The sequence below is a fragment of the Marasmius oreades genome, chromosome 1 (genome assembly GCF_018924745.1).
Source record: "Marasmius oreades isolate 03SP1 chromosome 1, whole genome shotgun sequence".
In the NCBI taxonomy this organism is placed as follows: Eukaryota; Fungi; Basidiomycota; class Agaricomycetes; order Agaricales; family Marasmiaceae; genus Marasmius; species Marasmius oreades.
The window spans coordinates 2,203,002-2,224,504 of NC_057323.1; the positions used below are offsets into that span (position 1 = coordinate 2,203,002).

Genomic DNA, 21,503 nt, shown 5'->3' on the forward strand with positions numbered 1-21,503 from the left:
AGTGAATTTTTGTGTGTGTGAAATTGGTGTCACCTGATCAAGTGTGCGTATTTTTCCAAGTGCGGTGCCGCAGGACGTTTTCGCCGGAGCTGGATTCAAGTTCAACCTCGACTTCCCTCGCAGGCTCACTCATGGATCAAACGAAAGCCAGACTTGTTTCAAAACTCTCCAATTTCTTTGAAAACGAAGACGACGAGCCTCCATTTCCAGTGCGAATTGGATAGTATTCATTACTAGCCTTCGTACTCAACGACTGACAAACTACCCTTCGTGTTCGTTAGCCCAAAGCCGTAGACGACGCGAAGTTGTCACAGTATACTGCAGGAAGCCATCGAAAATCTCGTCGCGAAAAGGAGCAGGAGGTAGCCGAGGCCAAGAAACGTGAAGAGGAAGCCAATGCAGCTCAGGCATATGCAGAATTTTTGAATGCGTTTGAGGGCGAGGGCATCGGGAGAAGAGGTGAATCTTCTTTCGTGAAGGCCTCAGGAGATTCAGGGTCTACGTATAATCCATCCAAGGGTTTCGCATCGAGCTCTGTTGCCAACGAGCGTAAGGTGTATTCTATTTCGCTCACTAGTACTCCCAGGACTCGCAATTCATCGTTTATTAGATGTCTCCTCCACCCATGCCTGGTCCTCCAAAACCCAAGGGAAAACGCGAAATGGACACGTTCCTTGAAGAACTCAAAAAGTGAGCGGATGAGAGCATTGGGTATATTCACAATGTCGACAATGATGTATTCCAGGGACCAGGCAGAGCGGGAAGCAAGATACTCTCGTCATTGTGCGTCTAGTTCTAGAATATCTTCCCGCAGAAGCCTCATTGTCATTGCAGCTCATGGCCGTTCAGTTACTGCCATGGCTGGTATGAATTTGGAGTTCCGTCTCCGAATACTCCCTAACAGACTTAAATAGCTTATGAAGGTCAAAGCGGCAGCAAGGACAGAGGCGATCCTCAGGTACCTGTGTTTCCTCTATTCGAAAACAGCAAGATGCTTTTAATAATTATTGCAGACATCTAATATCTTCGTGGCAAACCTACCCCCTCACGTCACCGAGCAATCACTGGGTAATTTCTTCGCTCGGGTAGGCCCTGTCGGATCGGTGAGGTTCCTCCATGATATATTCGCTTGGCAGGATTTACGAATCGTTTCACCGTCAGGTCAAGGTTATGTGGCCGCGAAATGATGCAAGCACCGGTCCTGGAGCAGATATGACTACGTCCAGAAGGAGTAAAAATTCGGGTTTGAGTGGTTTCGTATCTTTCATGACCAGGAAGGATGCGGAAGAAGCTCTTCGAGAGTTCGACGGCTTTGATTGGGGAGGCTCTGTTCTACGTGTCGGGTGGAGTAAGGCCGTGCCTATAGCAGCCAAACCTATGTTCAGTAAGCTATGGCAAGAATGTGAATATGGCTAACTTGCGTCACACTGATTGAACTGTCTTTAGCTTCGTCGGCATCGAGGACCCGGCATCGAAGTCGCAGCCGTAGCATAAGTCCAGCTAGAGCTTACCAAGGAACTAGAAGCACACACTCCCGAGAACATCATGGATCCTATCGCTCACGTAGTCGGTCCAGGGATAGTCGTTCTCGTTCTCCGAAGCGATACCGACGTTCCAGAAGTCGCTCGCCAAAGAGACATCGCCGTTCCGACAGTAGTGATCGCGAGGAGGAGACTATCACAGATACCTTCATACGTGCCGTGGCAGCCGAAGTGAAGGGACACGACTCGAAGTATGAAGGTAACTTGCGAAAGAGGGAAGCAAACAATTCCAAGTACGGATTTTTGCGAAAAGAAGTGAGTAGCTATCCCTCTACAAATTACTGGCATTCAAGTATATAGCATCGTCGGCACGCCTTTTATCGTGGACTCATTGAAGATGAACGTCCTTTGTCTCCAGAGTTTGACGACGAAGTAAGAGTGTTTCTCGTGATCATGACTATTGGGTTTTCTCAAGGAAGGGACAGGGTTACAACTCCGTTTATTCCACGGATTCTGCGGAGGAATCCGAGCGCGAACGGACACGAAAGGTGAAACTGGGAAGATTGGCGAGGAAACGATTTGAGGCCATCTTACGTGCTTTGTCCGGAAAGCGGGGTGAAATTGCTCGATGCATGGCATTCAGTTTAGAACATGCAGAAGCTGCACACGAAGTGAGTCCAGTTGTCTATCTAGCCATTATTGTGTGTTGAGTGCAGCATCAGGTGGCCGACATAATAGTTGCTTCCCTTCTGGTGGATGAAACACCTGTGCCACGAAAGGTGGCTCGTCTTCACTTAATTTGCGACATCCTGCACAATTCCGCAGCGTCTGTTCCAAGCGCTTGGAAGTTCCGGCAAGAATTCCAAGCTCGCCTCGGAATTGTCTTTGACCATATGGCCAATATCTATCATTCATTCCCCGGACGGATAACAGCAGAAACATTCAAGAAACAGATTACCTCCATAGTTGATGTCTGGGAAGACTGGATCGTATTTCCGCCCGATTTCACTTCAGAGCTCCGTGAGAGACTGGAAGGCATTCCAGAGGACAAACAAAGCACTGGAGAAGAACAGATTCATGAAGAGAAGTCTCCCGTCTTTGCATCACGGTTCAAAGTTAGCACATTCCGCTTAGCAGATGAACATCTTGGAACCCATCCTGGAGAAATTACTAGCCCTAGACCAGACGTTGACGGAGAACCTCTCAATGACGATGTCTATGATCCGTCTTTAAACGAAGACATCGACGGCGCGCCGATTGACCATGACTCCGACAGTGAGGGCATACCAATTGATGCTGACCTCGACGGTGCACCAATCGATGACGACGACATTGATGGGATACCCATTGACCATGATATCGATAGGAACCCGATACGTCGTGAAGGGGCTGAAGATCTTGATGGAGAGCCCGTGGACAATCTTGATGGAGACCCTATGGATATGGAAGACTGAATGATGAACAACTGCGATCGCCTTGATTTGCCGAACGTAGGGGACGTGAGCGGGTTTTCCCCCGCGCGACCAAATCCTCCATCAGTGTGGCAGATGGCCTCTCATAGCCTTAGTTATACTTAAGTTCCCTTGAGCCAAATAATTCATAGGCCATCCATATTTTGTATTAGGATACTCTTGTGATAAACAAAATGAGGTTCAATCTGGTTCAGTCGGAAGATTTAACCAAAAATAACGGCAGGGGAAAAACCCGCTCGTGCCCTATCTGCAAACCGCTATAACTGAATCTTTTCCCAACAAAATGACTACCAACTTTTGAAAACGAGCATTACTTTGAGATATATCCAAATCCAGAAATACATGCAATTAACCAATCAATCACGTTGCCGTTGAGACCGTCCAGACGATGAAGCCAGCCTAAGAATAGCACTCTTTGCGACATTTATGTCCGACTCGGAACCTGTGGTCTATGATATCAAATGTGCATTAAAGAGTGAACTTGTGAGCGACTGACCCACGATGACAATGGTGTTGTTGTCGCGGCCAACAGTGATATCTGCGCCAGTTTCGTTTCGCAAACGAGCGACATTCGCCCCCTTGGAACCCACGATACGAGGGAAAGACGATTTGTCCGGCAGCGTGAGGAATCCGACGTGGGACATGCCCTTTGCATGTTCGATTGCTTCCTCCGTGAGCTTGCGAGCACGCTCCAAGCCAGCTTGATCACGAGCTTTCAAGGTCCAAACAGAATCGCCTTCTTCTGCATTCTTGTAGTTTTCAATAACCTCCCATTCCACCTCTGGAACTGAAACAGGCTCATCCTCCTCTGCGTCAATGCGAGCAGCCGAGTTATCCACGGATGGTGTCGGTCTGGCAGGAACACTCCGAGACTGAGGCTGGACAGACTGATCAACTTGCACGCCGAAGGAGCGCAAAGTTCGGAAGAAGTTTCCTTGTTGAGAGATAGTGTGGTGATACTTCAAAGGAACACTGATCGTATCTGTAACTGATTCGGGAGTCGCACTCTTGACTGCAACCTAAAGCGGACTCAGTTCAACTATCTGACTGACAATACCCAACAAGCGCATACCTTCAGATCCGCTATAGCCTTTTCACAAGCGGCACGAGTCCCGGAAACTTTGACAAGGTTGGCAGGGTCTAATTCACCGAGTTCAGCCAAATTTTCCGCCTCGCCAGCTTGAGCATACGATCGAGACCCTGGAAACTGAACCTGTGTGCCAGTGCGGTTCTGCAGGTCGTTTAGATGTTGCCCATTACGGCCAATGAGAGCACGGTAGTTGATGGCAGGAATCTCTACGCCAAGTACAACGCGATCGCGGAGGACGGCGACAGCTTTCTCCAATTCAATCTGGAGCTTGGCGACGAGTTTTGCTTCACCCCTGAGACGGACTTCGTCGGAGGGTTCACCTTGACGAGGGCTTGTAAGAGATAAGTAGCGGTCGCAAGTAAAGACAGGTAAATTCATTCCTCACAATCGAATTAGTCCAGCTAAGAGACGAGAATCAGTGGGGCCACCACAGCGGGATACCAAATCTTTCAGTCCTTGTCCACCAGCGCCAATTAAAGTCCTGTGGTACTTGTTCTCAACAGGGACTACGATGTGGACTTCGTCAGAAACTTGGTCAGCGATAGCGAGGATAGCAGTCTTGGCAGCGTTGACCGCCTTCTTGGTCCCACGGACAGTGATGTTGGTCACTGAGGCATCATCAGCCCTATCGACGTCAATTTGTGCCTCAGTAGCATCCTTGATCTCGTTGATTGAGGCACCAGCTCGTCCGAGTATACGGGGAACTGACCGAGTAGGGACAGTAAACTTGAGGACGTTATTAGTCTCCTTTTCAAACTCGACGGCCTATGGCATATATCAAGATCAATTCACAAAATGAAGTGACATACATACTTCGAGAAGTTCAGCTTTGGCCTGTGCGACGCCTTTTTTCCCGCCCTTTAGAAGTACTTCATCCAATTTTAAGGGTTCTCTCGTTTTGCTTTCGCCGCTATCGCTTACTTGGCGAGGGAAGGTAATCTTAACACCATATTTCTCCTCCAATCTGATCACATATTTCCCGTTCGTACCAATAAGGGAGGAGTGGTACTGGCTAGGGACCTTCAGGATCTCTGAGGTTTCGTCAGCCTAATTCAAATTTATATCAGTGTATATGCTCTTTCCCGCCACGAGAAAAACTCACAAGTCTTTCAACCTGCGCTAAGATCCGTTTCTGAGCCTCTTCAACGTTTTCCTTACGACCAGTGATCTAAGAACATATACGCGGATATGGACGCGAGTATAGAGCAGCCATAATATCACTAACCTTGACCTTTGACTTTTGGTGAACAGCTCTTTTCTTTTTGGCACCTTCCTTATCTTTGTCTTCAACGTCGTCGAATACATCGATTTTAACTCCTAGTTGATCACGAAGTCTGTTGACACCTGCACCCTGAGAACCAACGATACGTCCGACATATTCACGTTCAACGTCAAACTGGGTCGACTGGAATTGAAAAATTGGCATGAGACGTCTAGTTTTACCTGAAAGAAAAGCTCACAAAGCTGTTGATGATCTCGTCATTTCCAGCATTCTCGACAATCTTAAGGATTTCCTTGACGGCGCGGGACACATCAGCACTAGCACCCCGGACAAGAATGGTGTCCTCAGTAGCAGAATCACTAGCATTGATACCAAACTTGACGGAAAGCGCCTTGTCTTCCCCAATGATCCTGAAAATCCATGAGACTCATCCTTTCCTGGAAAGTCAGGATACCCACGCGTTCAAAGTTGTTCCGCCATTACCGATAATTGCTTCATGCCAGCGTTTCTCAACTTGCAAAGTTTCACTTTTCACGTCGGCAGCATCCTTGGCCATCTTTAAGAGCTCTGCGGCAACCTCTTCAAGATGCCTCGATTTCTCGTCGGGAGAAGGAGAAGCACCAGGGGAGAAGGGATCGTAAACCAAAAGGACCGAAGACTTCTCGTCAGATTCGTGAGGGAAGTAAACTGAAACATTATGAACATCATGGAACTGCTTGATCCTAGTAAGAAGAGATGAGGGAGTGCGAGTGTCTTACAAGGATCAAACACTTACTTCTTGGCGTTTTTGCCCGTAACGACGCGGTGAACAAGCCAGTCGATGTTGACCTCTTTTGTGGCACCAATAAGCTTCCCAATCAGCTCCGAAACCTGCCTCACGACGGCATCGACTTGAGGCTTATTGCCAACGATGTCCAGATTGAGAGAGTGAGCTTTCTCGGCCGCAGCGGGGGAAGGTAAGAACACCAAGACGCCGGGATTAGCGTCCGCTAAAGTCTTTGGGTATTGAATCTGCGTCATGTAAGCCAGGTACTGCTTGGAGAGCGCGATGGGACCAGGAAGGGGGAACTCGTGGATGTGTTTCGAGTTCGCCTGTTCCATGACGATAGCGAGACCGGAAACCAAGTTGTTGCCCTCACCCCAGACGGTGACCTCGTCGCTTGGATCGTCGGCGGGCGCGACAACGACAGCACAGTTGGTCTTTGCAAGAAGATCCTGAGCAGCCTTGTCGACCAATAGCCGATGCTGGCGCTTCGGCAGTGACATCTTGATTGATTTCAGGTTCGCTTTCAGTTCCTCGACCGTAGACTTGATGGACTCGATGACCCGGACGACAGCTTCACGATCCCCTTGTACAGTAACCTCGCGAATGGCCTTATTAAGGGACAATTTGACATCTCCACCTTGAGCTGCCTCTTCGAAAGCATTCTTCCTGGCGATAATGAATGGAAGAACGTGGACGGGGATGTCCCGAACACGTTGTGTGGATTTCGAAGTCTTGGAAGCTATGATCTGATTCAACAGTTCTTTAGCCTCGTAAGCAAGGGGCTGAGGTCCAGTGAGCGTGATAGAGACTGTTGGTTCATCTTCGTTCTCATCGTCAGGACTAGTATTGACACCGTTCGCAGCCGGGATTGTGACCGTTTCTTTGCGAGGAACGTCCACTTTGACACCTGTTTGGTCCCGAATCTGTTTCAGGGTAGAGCCTACAAACGAAGTAAGTGACGTTTGATGACGCTTTATCAACACAGGTTGCACAACCTTTGGTTCCAATGATTGTGGCAATGGTAGAAACTGGAGCCTCTAGAGTGAGAGTGATCTATGACAAGTCGATCAACAAGAGGCCGCAGATGATACAAAGACAGAGCGCACGATCGGACTCAGTAAAGCCAAAAGACTCTTCTTAGCCTTGTCTAATTCCTTCTGAGTCTCGGCCTTGACGTGAAAAGTGGTCTGACGAGTCTTCTGGTTACCGGAAGCTTCCATCTTGACCTTGTACTTTGCCATGACCTGCTTCATGACTTCTCCAAGCGTAGCAACCTTGCCATCTTTGCCAGCGGTGGTGAGGTCGATGTCGCCCAAGGTCAAGGTGTCCGTGAAGAGAGGTTTGTTGATTACCGGTTTGATGCGAGGGCCATTCGAGGTTCCCCAAGCCGAGGAGACTGCTTTCGGGGGTCCGGTAGACGCAAGAGATGGGAAAGCAGAATGGGAATCGGTATCCAACTCCTCAGCAGATTTCTTACTTCGAGATGCATTGAGAGCAGAGTCAAAAGGAGGAAACGGATCCGGCGTTCCTTCTTGCTCATGCTTTCGCTAAAAGGGATCTTGTGAACACAGACCGTTGAGATACGTGTAACAGAAAAGAACCTACCTGGAGGTCAGCAGCAGAAAGCGCCATATTGAGGGGGGTGTCCGAAGAACAAAATGCCTTTGACGAGTAAACCTGAACGCTTGAGTCAAGATGCAAGTGAGCACTCGACTTGAAACTTTTCTGAAGTGGTGGAAGAAGAATGAAAAGTGGATTGGACCCTGAGTGCGTGGGACTTGACCCAATAGTTTGTCTGTATTTACAACGGTACTGCGCACGTACAAGTCGTCTGTCTAGTGAAATAAACATACGGTACTATACGCCTGATTCAGCTCAATCTACGCGTACTTGTCGTTTGAGCTCTGTATATTGCTCAGTTTCCGTCCCGTCTTGCGCTCGACCACGTGGCGATGGGTCCTGTTGACGTGGAGGCTAAATCCGCTGTTCGAACAATTCAGCAATGTCAGATAATCCTTCCTTGAATCACGACTACTACGCCGAATGCACTCCCTGTGTCGGCTCATACGAATACTCCCTGCTCTACCGTCTCTTTGGACATCAGTTCTTGCGGAGTCATTTCTTTCAAACACCCTCGTCAGGAAGGATCAATTGCAGAGTGTGTTGGAACATCAGCCGGTAGAGGTCTCTGAATGCAAGAATACTCCAGTATGTTGTATTTACGTTTTCCCCCCAGGCCAACCATACTTAGACATATTCGAGCCTACCGGCCCCATAGATGCTACCCTATGTGACTACGAGACTGTTGAGACCGTTAATCGAGCTCTATTCAAGAATCTTCATGAACTCGTGCAAACGCCTTTCTTCAAATACTTCCAAGTACATTGAAAGTTTCTCGTTATTGCCGTTCACCTGTGAATCTTTAACTAGGTTGATCTTTACCGCGAATGCCCTTTTTGGGACGATTATGGATCCTGCAATAATCCAGGATGCGCCATTACCACAGTAGATGAGGTGGGCCCGCGTCTCTACCCTCTTTCTCCGCCCAACTCTCATACCGAGATCAGAGTGAAATTCCTCCGAGATGGCGAGCGAAAGCTCTCAGCGAAGTGGATGCCTTGGTAGACGATCAATATCGTTTACCTGGTTGCTACTATCGCGATTCCGACTTCTGCTTCTTGGATGATAACACAGGTTGGCAACGCGTTTCATCTCCACACTTTTGGCGCCTTGGCTCACGAACATAAAGAGGGTGACTATTATGACCTCACACTCGTTCCGGAACGTTTTACGGGGTATTCTGGACCTGACGCCCATAGAATATGGCGGTCAATATACGAGGAAAATTGCTTTGGGATGTCAGAGTTGAACCTTATGTCCGGTTCCTCGCCAGCTCTCGTTTCTCTCCCAGAAACAATGTCAGATGTGCTACGAGAAGATGGGAGCGTGAATAACGAACAATGTCTGGAAAAGAGAGTGTACTACAAAGTTATATCTGGTGTGACCCCGACACAACTGCTCTATGTTGCTGTATCATCTCATTCTTTTCAGGCCTGCATGCATCGATATCAATACACATATGCATGGAATATCTGAACCAGACAACTGGTGAATGGGTAAGTATTGTATCTTCAACTTTCTCGATTTTTTGGGTTCTTCTTCACTACTCGTCGTCAGGGCCTCAATCTCCAATGTTTCGTCAACAGAGTGGCCTCTCACCCAGAACGGCTGCAGTATATTTACTTCAACGTCGTCTTGATGCTACGAGCAGTATCTCGTCTGGGGCCGTACTTGTCTGCTTATGATTACTGCTCGACTGGCAATCACGAAGACGAGGTTGAAACAAAGGCGAAGCTTACCAACGTCATAAACCTTGCTCAAGACGCCGGCAAGTTTGACGAAACTGTACTATTCCGGGGGGAGAATGCAAACGTAAAGTATACTATTTTTGTTTTGCATTCACATCTCACATTGCGTTAAGGTTCTCAAAGAAGAGTTCAAGCAACACTTCCGAAACGTGACGCGTATCATGGATTGCGTGGGATGTGATAAATGTCGTCTATGGGGAAAGATACAGACTACTGGATTAGCCACAGCTCTTAAAATCCTATTTGAGTTGGACGAGAAAGCCCTCGAGTAAGCTTAATCCTCTGCTGGCCCTCGTTGAAACTCACGTGGCTCCAAAGTCCCGGTACAAACCACAATCTGTTGCAACGCTCCGAGGTTGTCGCGCTCTTGAACACTTTGCACCGTCTGAGTGAAAGTCTCGAAGGCGTAAACCGTTTCAGGAGAATGTGGTCAGAGATTAGCTCTTCAGAAACAGAGAACCTTATTCTTGAAGCCCAGAAAGCTATTGCGGGAAGGGTAAGTACTTCAGTGCTCCCTTAGGACAAATACACTCACAAACCCACCCGTAACTTCGTTAATTTACAGACATCAACCGCTGAGCCCCCCCGACCTACAGATTTCGCGGACGTTGTTCGACGCGTTCAGTCTATATTCACGGTTTGCAGGGAGAGCACGACGGAGTGTTTTAGGTTCTTAATAATGATGTGGAGGAGAGGGTTGCAGTCCATAGGATCACTTCTCCGTCCATCGGGAAAAGAAAACGGACCTTTGGGTCCATTTCACGAAGAGTTGTGAATGGACGGGTTGAGGTGGTGAACATTTTAGATCTTTGGATGATCAGATTTATGTAACTGGATGTAGTCCTTTGATGACAGAAAGTGGTAAATATTCTGAGTGGGACCTGCGCAAGCTAAACACGGCCACGGCTTCTGAGGAGCCAGTTTTAAACTTACCCTTTACCATCGTAACGAGGATCAGGGCGAGGGGTACAGAGAGTGTACAGAGTCAGGCGGCGTGAGTAATTCCCCGCCGGGTGGCTTGCGTCAGAATTCCTCATCGGATTGCACAACTTTGACGAACAAAACCTTCGGAAAACTACGGCACAATCACAGTTAAAAGCGGTAGAAATGCTTGGTGTTTTCCTGTCATAAACTCTCTGGGATTGGTCTCCTTCTCTAATCATGGCCAACATTCCTCACGGTGGTGTTCTCAAGGTCGGTCATGATTTTTCTTGAATGTCGCTCGTCTCATTCTCTGCCAGGACCTACTCGCTCGCGATAGTGGTATAGCTGTGCAATTAGAAGAGGAGGCAGCCTCACTTCCTGATCTCACTCTGACTGAGGTGTGTGTGTGTCAAAGTAATGCATTGCGCTATCTCTCAGACCCATATTCACCTCAAAACTGTAAGCGTCAACTTTGCGATCTCGAATTGATTCAAAATGGTGGTTTCAGTCCACTAGAAGGGTTCCTGAACGAAAAGGACTACAACAGGTTATTTCCAGTTCACTAATCTCTTTGTCGACATTCCTTATATGTCCTTTTCTCCAGCGTCGTCGATACTCTACGATTATCCGATGGAACGTTATTCCCGATTCCCGTCACTCTTGATGTCTCTAAACAGGACATTGAACGCCTTCCGATCGTTACGGGAACACGGTTAGTGTTGAGAGATCCTCGTGACGATGAAGCCCTCGCAATACTCACAGGTGAGCTGAGCTTTCTACGCCGCCAGTCATGATTATTAAACCTCTGCAGTTGAGGACATATATGCCCCCGACCTCGTCAAAGAAGCTGTAAAGGTTCTTGGTGCTGATGACCCGGCACACCCATCTGTGGCCTATCTTCGTAACAAAGTGAAAGACTTCTATATTAGTGGTAAAATTCAAGCCATCCATGCACCAGTGCACTTTGACTACGTCGAAAAACGATGTCAGTAAGATATTCAGCATTGTCCAAGTGCCTCCGTATGACTGAATGTCGGCAGATACACCGGCCGAACTTCGTGCTCATTTCAAGAAACTATCCTGGAGGAAAGTGGTTGCTTTCCAAACTCGTAATCCCATGCACAGAGCACATCGTGAATTGACGATCAGGGCTGCTCGACAACATCAAGCGGTTAGTAGATCCGACCTAATACTCAGGAAATACTCGGTGCTGAATCCATATCGGACAGAACGTTCTTGTTCATCCTGTCGTTGGTTTAACTAAACCGGGCGATGTCGATCATTACACTCGTGTCCGAGTGTACGAGGCTATCATGGCCAAGTACCCCAACGGTATGGGCCATCTTGCTCTTCTACCTCTGGTCAGTTTCATTTTAAGTTTCATACCCGTTGATTTTTTAATTCACATGAATGCCCTTAGGCTATGAGGATGGCCGGCCCCCGTGAAGCCGTTTGGCATGCAATTATTCGAAAGAACTTCGGTGCCACCCATTTCATCGTCGGCAGAGATCATGCTGGGCCAGGAAAGAACTCACAAGGACAAGACTTCTACGGGCCATACGACGCACAGGAACTTGTGACGAAGTACCATGATGAGCTTCAGATCGTGATGGTCCCTTTTCAAATGATGACTTACGTTCCGGCGACGGATGAGTACCAACCCATTGATGAGGTTCCCAAGGGCACGCAGACCTTAGACATCTCAGGAACTGAACTGAGACGGCGGTTGAAGACCGGAGCTCCCATCCCCGACTGGTTCAGCTATGAGTACGTTCATCTATATCGAATGTCGCGCTACATGACGTTGAACCACGATTAACAGGGCTGTCGTCAAGTCGCTTAGAGAGAGCTACCCCCCTCGAAACCAGCAAGGTTTCGTTATTTTGCTCACGGGACTTTACAACTCTGGCAAAGAGAAGATTGCCAAGGCATTACAAGTTGCCTTCAACGAGCAAGGTGGACGCAGTGTGTCTCTCCTCCTCGGTGATGACGTTCATGAGGAAATTTCAATAGGTATGTTGTGATCTGTTATACCTCACTTAACTAACATGGGCACAAGGTCAGTCATATACTCCTGAGGAGAGGAGCCGTAGTCTCCAAAGAATTTCCTTTGTGGCGGCAGAACTGGCGCGAGCTGGTGCTGCTGTCGTCGCCGCCCCGGTTGCTCCTCAAGAAATAGGCAGAAGACAGACGAGAGATACTGTCGTGCAATACGGGGGTGCAGGCGGCAATTTCTTCCTCATTCACGTCGCCACGCCTTTGGAACACTGCGAGAAGACTGATCGTAGAGGAGTGTATACGAGGGCACGTAAGGGGGAAATCAAAGGCTTCGTGGGAGTGGAGGAAACGTACGAAGCACCCGCGAAGTCGGATCTAGTCGTCGATGCATCGAAGCAAAGTCTGTCAGAGATAGTTCACAGTGCGTCCGCCAAGTTCCCATCTTTCCTTGGTCTGACGTCGAATTTCCAAGGTATCATCCTGCTGCTCGAGACGACCTCATTGCTCTGATCCGTGTGATCTATCATATAAAGTATTAGACGTGTATGTGGAAGGACATCTAAGTATCGTGCAAGTCATACCTCCTCTGCCGAACTCCAATTAAGAAGTTATGAGAAAAGCATGGTCTCTATGAGAAAACAAACCTTAGTGGAGATCCGACTCTCGAAAACCTTGCGGAGATGTACTTATACGGGAGAATCATCGCCGCGATGTTCCCATAGTACCGTCTTCCTTCGGAAACGCCACGATGGTTATAAAATCCGCACGATTATCTTCGCCTCCATCTAGGTCTCTTCCCTCTCCCCATGTTGCTTCAACGTTCGGTGTTAGTTCTAGTCGCTGTGCATTCCGCTCTTGCGAGTGACGCTGCTCTTCAGCCTCAGAAGATAGTGCTATCCTCCCGTATCGCCCCTACACCTTCTGCATTGAAACGAAGGCAGCTGTCACAGGCCAATGTCCCGCTTGAAGACTTCTTCAAGGGAACAGACCTCCAGTGAGTTTTTTGCCATGCGACATTCTCACACTGATTTGAATTGCGCATGGAAGGTGGTTCGGTAATATATCCGGTGAGCACTATCATTCTCGGCAGTCGTACCATGGCCATACTTACTTCATTTAAGTGGGAACACCTCCCCAGGATATCACCGTCGTCTTTGACACGGGGAGCTCGTCACTTGAGTTTTCGAGTAAGCAATTGTGGCATCCTTGACTCTGATTCTGGGCCGACCCGTTCTTCCTGCTTTTAGGCACTTTGTGTAACTCATGTCGGAATGCAGCTCCCAAATTTGACCCTTCTCGGAGCTCAACATTCGTAGATGGTGGACGAACATCCTCTATCACTTTTGGAACAGGAGTAGGAGTAGACCCTGTGGTTGGGGATAACTACCAGCTCACTTTGAGGAGTGGTACGGACACGGTTACCGTTGGAGGCCTCAAGTCAACAAACGTCCCCTTATTCCTCATAACTGACCAAACACCTACGTTCAACATCGACCCTTTCAGTGGGATCCAAGGTCAGTAATGCATGCACGGCCGTGTTCATCTTTTACATAAAATTCAACATGTCATTGCAGGGATGGGTGCCAGAGCATCCGGCTTCTTTGCGAGCCTCATTGCACAGGGCCTCCCGTGTACGTTCGAGCAAATCAATACTCAGAAAAAGAGCTGATGATCAGGCAAATTTAAGCTCTCTTTGGACTGTTTTTGACCCCGTTATCTGTCGGTAATGCAGAGTTGACCATTGGAGGAGTCGACAGTTCTAAATTCTCGGGTACCCAATTCCGTTTGTTCAACAAAAATTACTGGTACTGAGGTACATTGATACTCGTCAGGGCCGCTCACTTTTGCTTCCTTACCGGGCCGCGGAAGCTCTGCGTGGACTCTAACGTCAACGGGTGTTTCGGTGAACGGCAGGACAACCTCAACGTTGAGCACCAGCCGTAGCCTCATTTTCGACAGTGGAACGAGCAACATGATATTCAACACTGCTACTACGGAGGTAACGTTCCCACCATTAATACAGCCCGTATTACACTCGAATATGTCTACTTCGTTTTTTTAGGCCATCTATGCTCTAATCTCCCCCGACATCAAACCAAACAGTGCAGAGCCCGGAACGTATGGTATCGCTTGCAATCGTATTTCTAGTTTGCCTGCAAAGATCGACATCACCTTTACCGCGCAAACCGGAAGGCCATTCAACTTGACCATACCATCGAGCGAGTTGAGCGTCGGGCCTTTCGCCAATGACCCGTCCCTCTGTCAGACTCTCATCAACGCTGTCGATAATTTCCAGATTGTGGGTGCAAGTCTATTGAAGCATTACTATAGCGTCTGGGACGTCGGAAACCAGCGTTTAGGCTTTGCTGCGATCTAAAAGATGAACATATTATATTGTATATCGAGGATACTTAGGGGTCCGGAAAAAATAACGTGTAGAAAAATCGTATTCTTTTGTTCTATGGATAGCTTCTCATTGATCATTCATAACACTTGCGCTAGTGCGACTAAACGGTCGTGGTCTTATGCTAACGTTGAAAGATACCAGTAGTAGGTAATAAGTATACAATCTGTATGATATAAGTACGTAACTAGAGTATATACATCTAAGTCTCGACCATACGGAGGTAATTCCAGGTAAAATGCCCATCATGAAGGGGATTTGCACAGGTAAAAAAAAATAGAACCCCATGCGATCACAACGTGCAAGATGTTGAGTCGAACGCGAACCCCTAAGTAGAGCCTGGAAGTAAGATCTTTGTAGTGAACTCGAGATGGGAATAAGAAGGATCGGTATAATTGCGTCAGAGGTTTAAACCCGAGTTGCCATTAAATTCGTTAAATTCAAGAGTTTATTGGTATCTGTCGTTAGTAGAATCCAAGATGTTCCGTGGGGGTGGAATGTTGTACTGGGGGCGGTGGAAGGGTAAGAACAGTCATGAGTACGAGTTCCCTAAAGTTATCAGAAATACCTCACGTAGGAATGATGGTCAACTGAGCTTAGGGACGGTAGCATGGTGGGAGGGGGTGGAAGTTGAGGATGTTGTGGATTCCACTGAGGCAGGGGGTGATGATGGTCTATAGGCCTTGTGCCCGACGATCCCCGGGATGAGGGAAGCGTTTCTGGGGTGTAAGGCGATTCGTACCGTGATGGGTGGTAGGGGTTTGGGGCAATGTCAGGCAGAAGATGTGAACTGGAACTGGATGGCTGGGAATAGGCGAATCGTCCTCTAATAAATCTGAAATCAGGTATCTTACAGTAAGAGAAATGTGAACACCTTACTGGCGACGAGGCTCATTCGGAGGAAGGGGAGCCAGTTGGAGGTATGAATCTCTACAGGTGTGTGAATTCACAAAGAAAAGACAAAGAAAGCCTCATTAGAACCGGGACGTACTGGGACCGTCGCGAGATGAGTGGAGGGATGCCAGCATCCAGCGACTGTGATTGGATTCTAGGGGGGGTTCTCTCCCGTATGGGAGGAGTGGAGCCGTCTGATATCGAAGAGTTCGCGGTAGAAGGTCCTCCGTCGACAGAATCTTTTCTCGAGGTCGTCTTTCTTTTCGCCGGCACACCTTCTGGCCAAGTACACTGAATCACAGTCAGAACATGAGCATGTAATCAATCTTGGTAGGATGAAAACTTACATCTCGTTGCCCATGCGTACAACGCATGCAGTTGGGTTTCGTTTCGTCGCACTCGAGTCGGTATGTCAGAACACACACAGCGGTCGGATGTAGCTCAACTCACCTTGATTTTTTTCACGCGGCATGTCATGCAACCGGTCTTACTGCGGGTATACTTGGGACGCTTTCGCTGTGCAGTCGTTTCTTGCCGCATCGAAGGAGGTGGGTGATGTGGTGATTGACCATTGGTAAGTTGAGGCGAAGCTGTATAATACTGTTGCTGGGGAGGAGGCAAATAGTGGGGTTGAGAGCTATAATGAAAGATAGAATGATGAGTAGAGAAACGCGGTATGAAGAGCAAAACTGACTAGGACATGTTCACGGAAGGGAAACGTCGGAGGGGTGAAGGCAGTGGGTGGAAAATATATAGTGGGTTCAAAGACAAGAATCGGACCAAATGGTCATGTACGGAAGGACCGGTGGATCACCGAATATTAGATCTAAGGGTCGCAAAGGTGTGGACAAAGGGCTCCAAGCCAAAGGGAGTGCCACTTTTATAGAATGTTGGACAAATAATAACATAAAATAATGCGGAATTGAAGTAGAAACTGGCAAAAAGGCGTCTGCTTGTGGCTTGCACGCTGTGAATGGGCGATACATTTACTCTTGGGGGAACGCGTTCGGGCATGAACGTGAAGGGTTCTCTGGGAACATTTATCCTCCCTGACTTATCACCTTTTGGTATTCCGATCAGCGCCGTTTGTTTCCCCGCTCATCCTGGTGCAGAACACATAATTACTTCTTGTACATAATTTCATTTTTCCGCCGCAAGAAAATACCTCAGGCCTTCGCAGTGCTACTCAGATCGAAAGCAAGGTGGGAAGGTCTTGTTAATATAATCATTTGATGAAAGGAATGAGAGCCCGGCCTTCCACCGTACGAGAACGACAATACTCGACGTTCCTTGCATACTGCGTAAGACCCCCGAAAATGGCAACGAGGCTCAACAAAGGCGTCTTTTGACCTAAAATTCTCATGTGGCACTTCCCCAGACTCAGGTATGGGACCTCCGTGCACGCCTTTGATCAACATGATAACTATGGATTCATTCGCGTTCTTATCGTCGTGAACCCTCAGTCCTAAATTTCAACAACCAGGACAGTATAGCGAGATTCTCACAGTCTGAAGCATCAAACAACCTTGAACCGAAACAACCGATAACTTACTGGAGGCGCATTCATTTGCCCGCCGGTTACAGTATGCGCTAACGATTCCACCCATGCGATCATGAAAGATCAACCATCATTAAAAGCTTGACGGCAAACCGTGTGGCTGTACTGACCGCTTATTTGTGATTTTCGTTTGACGAAGTTTGACGACTCGAAGAATCAAGAATGATGCCGATGCGCAACCGCCACATTCGTATGCGAATGGCAAAGCTGTATAAACCTCTGTGAGTCGTTGGGGATACGCGACGCCTTTGAACCATTCGTAAGTAAAGAAGGGAATTGCAAGGGTGAGTCTTGAAGATGGCAACGGTACAATAGTTGTGGCCTACCAAAGTTATATTGGTTTGGTTCAGATTTCTGTCGAATATGGAGTCGAGGTCGAGGTAGGATGTATATATATTCCTTGGGCCTGGTTTGCTTGCCCGTTCATATAATTCACATCTGGACCGGTCATGGGTTGGCCCGCCGTTTGACAGTTTCGTAAAAAAAACCACCAGGCTGGTCCACAAAAAAAAAACATGTATAAATTGTACTTAACTTACATGAGGGCAGGGTCGCATTTTCATACCCTTGTTCTTTTTGACCTCGGTCCGTATGTTCACAATTATCATAGGCATGCATAAAGTAGGCGTTGGGGGGAAAAAAAATTAAAATTCCGGATGGCATGGAGCACACATCGAATCAGTAAACACACATTCATTTCTGATATTCGGCCCCCAACATGAACTCTAATCGATGTCAACTGGATGCTCAGGCTAGCCTCTATCCCTTACATCACGCCTATATCACCAGCTACCCAGGAGCTCAGCGCTCAGCGCTCAGGTGTCCACCTATGGTTTGGGAGGGACTATGGTTGCCCGCCACCCATGTGTCTTTAGGCATAGATTAATCTGTAGAAAATAGAAATAAAAATAAGCTATTGCTAGCTGCGTGTGATTGGAGCTTCTAATCAGAAATCGAACTTCAGGATCTGCACAAGTGCTACTTACATACTTTGCGGATGTTTATGTAAGCATGGTGGTCGCCAAACAGTCGCAGCCCGTTTACCTGCGCGACACAGCCACCTGATAGGCGGGCCGGTGCTACTTCCGCTTTGCCGACATCAAACACGAGTCCACACGCACCCACAGTGTCGGGACTATTTGTTTGTATGGTATTATGTACTCATTCTAGCCAGTTTCTTGTGTTTGAATCCATAGAATGTCAACTAGATGTAGAAACTTATATACGAATGTTGTACGCGGGAAAAAAAAACTATATGTCGTCAAAACCAACACTTGCAGGACCTACTATGAAAACGAAGAGTATACCAGGAGAGAAAAGTGTTCCATTAGGAGTGTGTTCCGACCGCCATTTAACACGAGTTGAATCATGGATGGTGGTCGTTAGGGGGCGACTCCTCAGGTGAATCTCCAGATGAGTCTGCGGTGCTGTGATCATCACTGGACTGAGGGCGGGAAAGGGTTCCAGTGTTTGGACGAGACGTGCTCGTGCTGTGAATGCGACTTTTAGTCAGCAAGTTGAATGATGAAGGCAACTTAAGGAAACATTACTCGTCTTTCGATCGTCGAGTCTTTTGCCAGCCCCAGACCTGACGTATCCATCGTGCCATATGAACCTCTTGTTTCATGACACCCACAATCCAAGGATGGCTCAGCATGTCCTTGGGAATTGGCCGGTTCCTCGCAATAGCTGTGAGTCTACGCAATCGAATGGAATAATGTAAGGATCCAGGTTGTATGCGTACAGCAGATTTCTTATGTCACTCACGCTTGCTTGACGAAGTCTTTCATATCATTGCTCCAACGGACTTCGCCTTCGTCTTCCAATCGGGGTGGCTAGTAGTATTGAAATAGGATCAAACTTTTCTCGACCCTCGATGAGGAAACACACCTCGCCAGACGTAATGTACATCATCAACTCAATAGCCGGGAGGTCGTTCGGGAAGGGGAATTTATTTTGAACCAGCTCTAAAAGAGAAATTCCTAGAGACCAAACGTCAGATCGAATGGTATATTCGTTCCCCAAAATGCGCTCAGGCTGCAGTGAAAAAACGGACATGTGAGCAGAAAATATTGGAGAGAGCTGATCGAGCATTTACAGCCATGTATAGACTAGTTCCGGTGAATGTGGCAACGTATGACTCGACGAGTTCGCCCGACACGCCGAAATCGCACAACTTGACAACGCCTTCACGGGACAGTAAAATATTCGAAGGCTTGATGTCCCGATGGATGGTCTTGTTTGCATGGAGATGTGCAAGGCCTTGTAGAACCTGATGTAATGAAATGTCAGCCGGACTGCGAGATTTGACGATAAAACAGAGAAAAGAACAGACTCCTTCAGAGATTCTCCCGGCAATTTTCTCCCCTACCACTGCTCCAATCTCCTTAATGCGTTTCCCTATAGCCTCTAAACTTCCACCCTCGCAATACTCCATCAAAATCATCACTTCACTAGACGAAGGAGACATGAAAGCACCATAGAATCGTATGATGTTCACGTGTTTCGATCTGGCCATTATAGACAGTTCGCGGAGAAGTTGTTTAGTGGGTGCTGAACGTGTAGTAATCGTCTTGCGAGCCATGATAGTTCGGTTACGCTTGTCCCTCACTTTATGAACTGCACCGCTGGCACCTTCTCCAAGACGTGAAACCTCTTCTAAGACATCGTTCGACCATGAAGTGGAGAAAGCAGGATCCAATATTGATTCGTCTTCTTGCGAGTCGGACGGATCCAATTTCTCGATCAATGTGCGAACCTCATGAACAGGATCTGAGGGCTTTGCCGGTGGAACAGTTGTGAGAGTCGAGGAAGGGACGATTGTCAGTACATCTAGAATATCGGATGCTTGACTCTGCTCGTTTCGAGGGCCACCGGCGTAATAACTGTCAGGACCTGGATTACTCTGTATTGGTATTTGAAGAGAGATTTTTGGGGTTGTAGAACGTGAACGAGGTGGCGTTGGTACAGCAAGGTTTTTTGCTGTTAATGCTGTCGGAGGGGAGTGTTGCTGGTTCTGACCCGAGGACTGAGGACGTTTTGTGATGTTTAAAGGCTTCGTTTCGCCTCTGTCTGGAATGCTGCTCTGAGGAAGAGGAGAATGAGAGCGATGCGAAGGTTGTATCAGTTGTCGAGGACCGCTAGGTCGAGCATGAGGAACGTGAGCCTGCATCATCGTTGTCCTCTGAGTCGTTCGCACTCGAGCAACCAGCTAGTATTTCATCACGTGATCTATATTTGTTTACTTGATGTCAGCAGGTCGGGTAACCCTAGGAACCCACTCTGGACCACCACCACCACACTGCCGGTTCTCCGCGGTCTACCAGGACGTCCATGCAGAATGGCTTTTCTCGACCGTAGAGGAATAGATCCCACTCAGCTCATTGGAAAAGTTCTCAATCGTGCACGTCGCTCAGCCGATCATCCAGCGCTCACTCTCGACTTTTCCGATAGCACGTCATTCCAAGTCCTCGTCGACGGTTACAATCCCAGGCTCAAGGGAATTCCAAAAGAATTAGAAATGGATGACTCCTTTGACGACATTCTCCTCTCAAATGATGGTTTCGTGGGCCTCCAAATCATAGATTGTGCCCTCATCACGCTTTCCGACAAGGCATTTGAACGGAAGCAGAGTCATTCCCCAGAAACCGATCTCCGTTGGGACAAGCACCATCTTGGTGTTGCTTTCAAGTTTTCCGAAGAGAACCCCCGGTGGCATTGTGTGTGGGCTACTCTCAAAGACTATGACAAGGAATTTGGGGACTGTATATTCCGGAGTTACAATGATGTCTACATTGAGAAGCTCCAGCGGTCCCCTCGTAAACCACCCAGATCTCCCAAAAAACTGGCGGACCGTTAACATACAGATATTGCGCTTCAGGTGAGACCCATGCTCGCTTCTTGGCTTGTGTTCGGACTCACCGTTTCCAGGAACCGAATCTATCCTTGAGAGACTGTTACGCGCGTTGAGGCTCTTCTTCGAAATGTTATCGCCAGTCTTTCGCTCTGATAATTTTTCTTTTCAAAATTTGCATTGAGCATCCCTCCAATCTCACACAGCATAAGTACATCTCCCTGCAATTCCCTACATTTGTGTACCACCCGAACTTTCAACCATACCTATATCGTCTAACCAGCTATCCTATTTGTATTGTCATTGCTTTCGGATTGTTGTCGTTGTTGTTTAAACTGTTAACTGCTAAGTTGTTTACTTATATGATGTACAGACTTCGTGCAAACATGCGTACAAGCCAACTGTTAACTGCTTATGATGTACAGACTTGATTCAAACATAGTACTTGTTCCTTCGGCATCCTCCGCAGTCCA

General features: G+C 47.8%; 8 protein-coding genes across 8 annotated transcripts; 5 read left to right on the forward strand and 3 right to left on the reverse strand.

Moving 5' to 3' along the window:
- The first annotated feature begins 48 nt into the window (after window positions 1-48).
- Window positions 49-3,082, forward strand: E1B28_000687 (uncharacterized protein). The gene is made up of 12 exons (XM_043146547.1): window positions 49-459; window positions 519-554; window positions 611-690; window positions 746-783; window positions 835-864; window positions 915-958; window positions 1,014-1,103; window positions 1,162-1,384; window positions 1,447-1,796; window positions 1,842-1,913; window positions 1,967-2,152; window positions 2,204-3,082. The coding sequence occupies exons 1-12, from the start codon at window positions 427-429 to the stop codon at window positions 2,933-2,935; spliced, it is 1,914 nt and encodes a 637-aa protein (XP_043015250.1). The 5' UTR covers window positions 49-426; the 3' UTR covers window positions 2,936-3,082.
- On the reverse strand, window positions 3,083-7,775 carry E1B28_000688 (uncharacterized protein). The gene is made up of 13 exons (XM_043146548.1): window positions 7,637-7,775; window positions 7,138-7,578; window positions 7,027-7,084; window positions 6,041-6,971; window positions 5,724-5,987; window positions 5,504-5,675; window positions 5,269-5,448; window positions 5,146-5,211; window positions 4,857-5,090; window positions 4,429-4,808; window positions 4,026-4,374; window positions 3,450-3,972; window positions 3,083-3,395 (listed from the first exon to the last, which is right to left on the reverse strand). Exons 1-13 carry the CDS (start codon window positions 7,661-7,663, stop codon window positions 3,310-3,312), a joined length of 3,711 nt encoding a protein of 1,236 aa, XP_043015251.1. The 5' UTR covers window positions 7,664-7,775; the 3' UTR covers window positions 3,083-3,309.
- A 108-nt stretch (window positions 7,776-7,883) lies between these two features.
- Window positions 7,884-10,272, forward strand: E1B28_000689 (uncharacterized protein). The gene is made up of 10 exons (XM_043146549.1): window positions 7,884-8,239; window positions 8,294-8,410; window positions 8,462-8,545; window positions 8,599-8,725; window positions 8,781-9,029; window positions 9,083-9,147; window positions 9,209-9,463; window positions 9,513-9,667; window positions 9,718-9,895; window positions 9,965-10,272. Exons 1-10 carry the CDS (start codon window positions 8,075-8,077, stop codon window positions 10,172-10,174), a joined length of 1,605 nt encoding a protein of 534 aa, XP_043015252.1. The 5' UTR covers window positions 7,884-8,074; the 3' UTR covers window positions 10,175-10,272.
- A 288-nt stretch (window positions 10,273-10,560) lies between these two features.
- On the forward strand, window positions 10,561-12,831 carry MET3 (Sulfate adenylyltransferase; the record flags this gene model as incomplete). Its single annotated transcript, XM_043146550.1, has 11 exons — window positions 10,561-10,593; window positions 10,641-10,721; window positions 10,788-10,870; window positions 10,928-11,085; window positions 11,135-11,308; window positions 11,364-11,494; window positions 11,553-11,684; window positions 11,744-12,090; window positions 12,146-12,336; window positions 12,383-12,742; window positions 12,794-12,831. The coding sequence occupies 11 exons, from the start codon at window positions 10,561-10,563 to the stop codon at window positions 12,829-12,831; spliced, it is 1,728 nt and encodes a 575-aa protein (XP_043015253.1).
- A 296-nt stretch (window positions 12,832-13,127) lies between these two features.
- E1B28_000691 (uncharacterized protein) lies at window positions 13,128-14,698 on the forward strand (the record flags this gene model as incomplete). The annotated part of the gene is made up of 8 exons (XM_043146551.1): window positions 13,128-13,315; window positions 13,369-13,388; window positions 13,443-13,508; window positions 13,569-13,835; window positions 13,896-13,952; window positions 14,009-14,092; window positions 14,154-14,320; window positions 14,384-14,698. 8 exons carry the CDS (start codon window positions 13,128-13,130, stop codon window positions 14,696-14,698), a joined length of 1,164 nt encoding a protein of 387 aa, XP_043015254.1.
- Window positions 14,699-14,824: 126 nt separating this feature from the next.
- E1B28_000692 (uncharacterized protein) lies at window positions 14,825-16,622 on the reverse strand. The gene is made up of 7 exons (XM_043146552.1): window positions 16,314-16,622; window positions 16,070-16,256; window positions 15,967-16,017; window positions 15,717-15,910; window positions 15,605-15,655; window positions 15,299-15,551; window positions 14,825-15,230 (listed from the first exon to the last, which is right to left on the reverse strand). The coding sequence occupies exons 1-7, from the start codon at window positions 16,319-16,321 to the stop codon at window positions 15,174-15,176; spliced, it is 801 nt and encodes a 266-aa protein (XP_043015255.1). The 5' UTR covers window positions 16,322-16,622; the 3' UTR covers window positions 14,825-15,173.
- A 1,724-nt stretch (window positions 16,623-18,346) lies between these two features.
- E1B28_000693 (uncharacterized protein) lies at window positions 18,347-20,391 on the reverse strand. The gene is made up of 6 exons (XM_043146553.1): window positions 19,513-20,391; window positions 19,276-19,449; window positions 19,068-19,214; window positions 18,945-19,012; window positions 18,728-18,874; window positions 18,347-18,667 (listed from the first exon to the last, which is right to left on the reverse strand). The coding sequence occupies exons 1-6, from the start codon at window positions 20,350-20,352 to the stop codon at window positions 18,544-18,546; spliced, it is 1,500 nt and encodes a 499-aa protein (XP_043015256.1). The 5' UTR covers window positions 20,353-20,391; the 3' UTR covers window positions 18,347-18,543.
- A 60-nt stretch (window positions 20,392-20,451) lies between these two features.
- E1B28_000694 (uncharacterized protein) lies at window positions 20,452-21,472 on the forward strand. Its single transcript, XM_043146554.1, has 2 exons — window positions 20,452-21,057; window positions 21,108-21,472. Exon 1 carries the CDS (start codon window positions 20,518-20,520, stop codon window positions 21,034-21,036), a length of 519 nt encoding a protein of 172 aa, XP_043015257.1. The 5' UTR covers window positions 20,452-20,517; the 3' UTR covers window positions 21,037-21,057; window positions 21,108-21,472.
- Window positions 21,473-21,503: the final 31 nt, after the last annotated feature.

Coding starts and splice junctions, on each gene's coding strand:
- E1B28_000687 (XM_043146547.1), top strand. CDS start 427: ATGCGTTTGAGGGCGAGGGCATCGGGAGAAGAG. Junction 784..834: donor AGCAAGATACTCTCGTCATT/GTGCGTCTAGTT, acceptor TTGTCATTGCAG/CTCATGGCCGTTCAGTTACT. Junction 865..914: donor TTCAGTTACTGCCATGGCTG/GTATGAATTTGG, acceptor AGACTTAAATAG/CTTATGAAGGTCAAAGCGGC.
- E1B28_000688 (XM_043146548.1), bottom strand. CDS start 7,663: ATGGCGCTTTCTGCTGCTGACCTCCAG. Junction 5,676..5,723: donor GGCGGAACAACTTTGAACGC/GTGGGTATCCTG, acceptor ATGGATTTTCAG/GATCATTGGGGAAGACAAGG. Junction 3,396..3,449: donor CAACACCATTGTCATCGTGG/GTCAGTCGCTCA, acceptor CATAGACCACAG/GTTCCGAGTCGGACATAAAT.
- E1B28_000689 (XM_043146549.1), top strand. CDS start 8,075: ATGCACTCCCTGTGTCGGCTCATACGAATACTCCCTGCTCTACCGTCT. Junction 8,240..8,293: donor CTGAATGCAAGAATACTCCA/GTATGTTGTATT, acceptor GACATATTCGAG/CCTACCGGCCCCATAGATGC. Junction 9,896..9,964: donor AGAAAGCTATTGCGGGAAGG/GTAAGTACTTCA, acceptor GTTAATTTACAG/ACATCAACCGCTGAGCCCCC.
- E1B28_000692 (XM_043146552.1), bottom strand. Junction 15,911..15,966: donor GTACGCATGGGCAACGAGAT/GTAAGTTTTCAT, acceptor ACTGTGATTCAG/TGTACTTGGCCAGAAGGTGT. Junction 15,656..15,716: donor CTCATCTCGCGACGGTCCCA/GTACGTCCCGGT, acceptor ACACACCTGTAG/AGATTCATACCTCCAACTGG.
- E1B28_000693 (XM_043146553.1), bottom strand. CDS start 20,352: ATGATGCAGGCTCACGTTCCTCATGCTCGACCTAGCGGTCCTCGACAA. Junction 18,875..18,944: donor AAAGACTTCGTCAAGCAAGC/GTGAGTGACATA, acceptor TCGATTGCGTAG/ACTCACAGCTATTGCGAGGA. Junction 18,668..18,727: donor ACTCGACGATCGAAAGACGA/GTAATGTTTCCT, acceptor TCGCATTCACAG/CACGAGCACGTCTCGTCCAA.
- E1B28_000694 (XM_043146554.1), top strand. CDS start 20,518: ATGGCTTTTCTCGACCGTAGAGGAATAGATCCCACTCAGCTCATTGGA.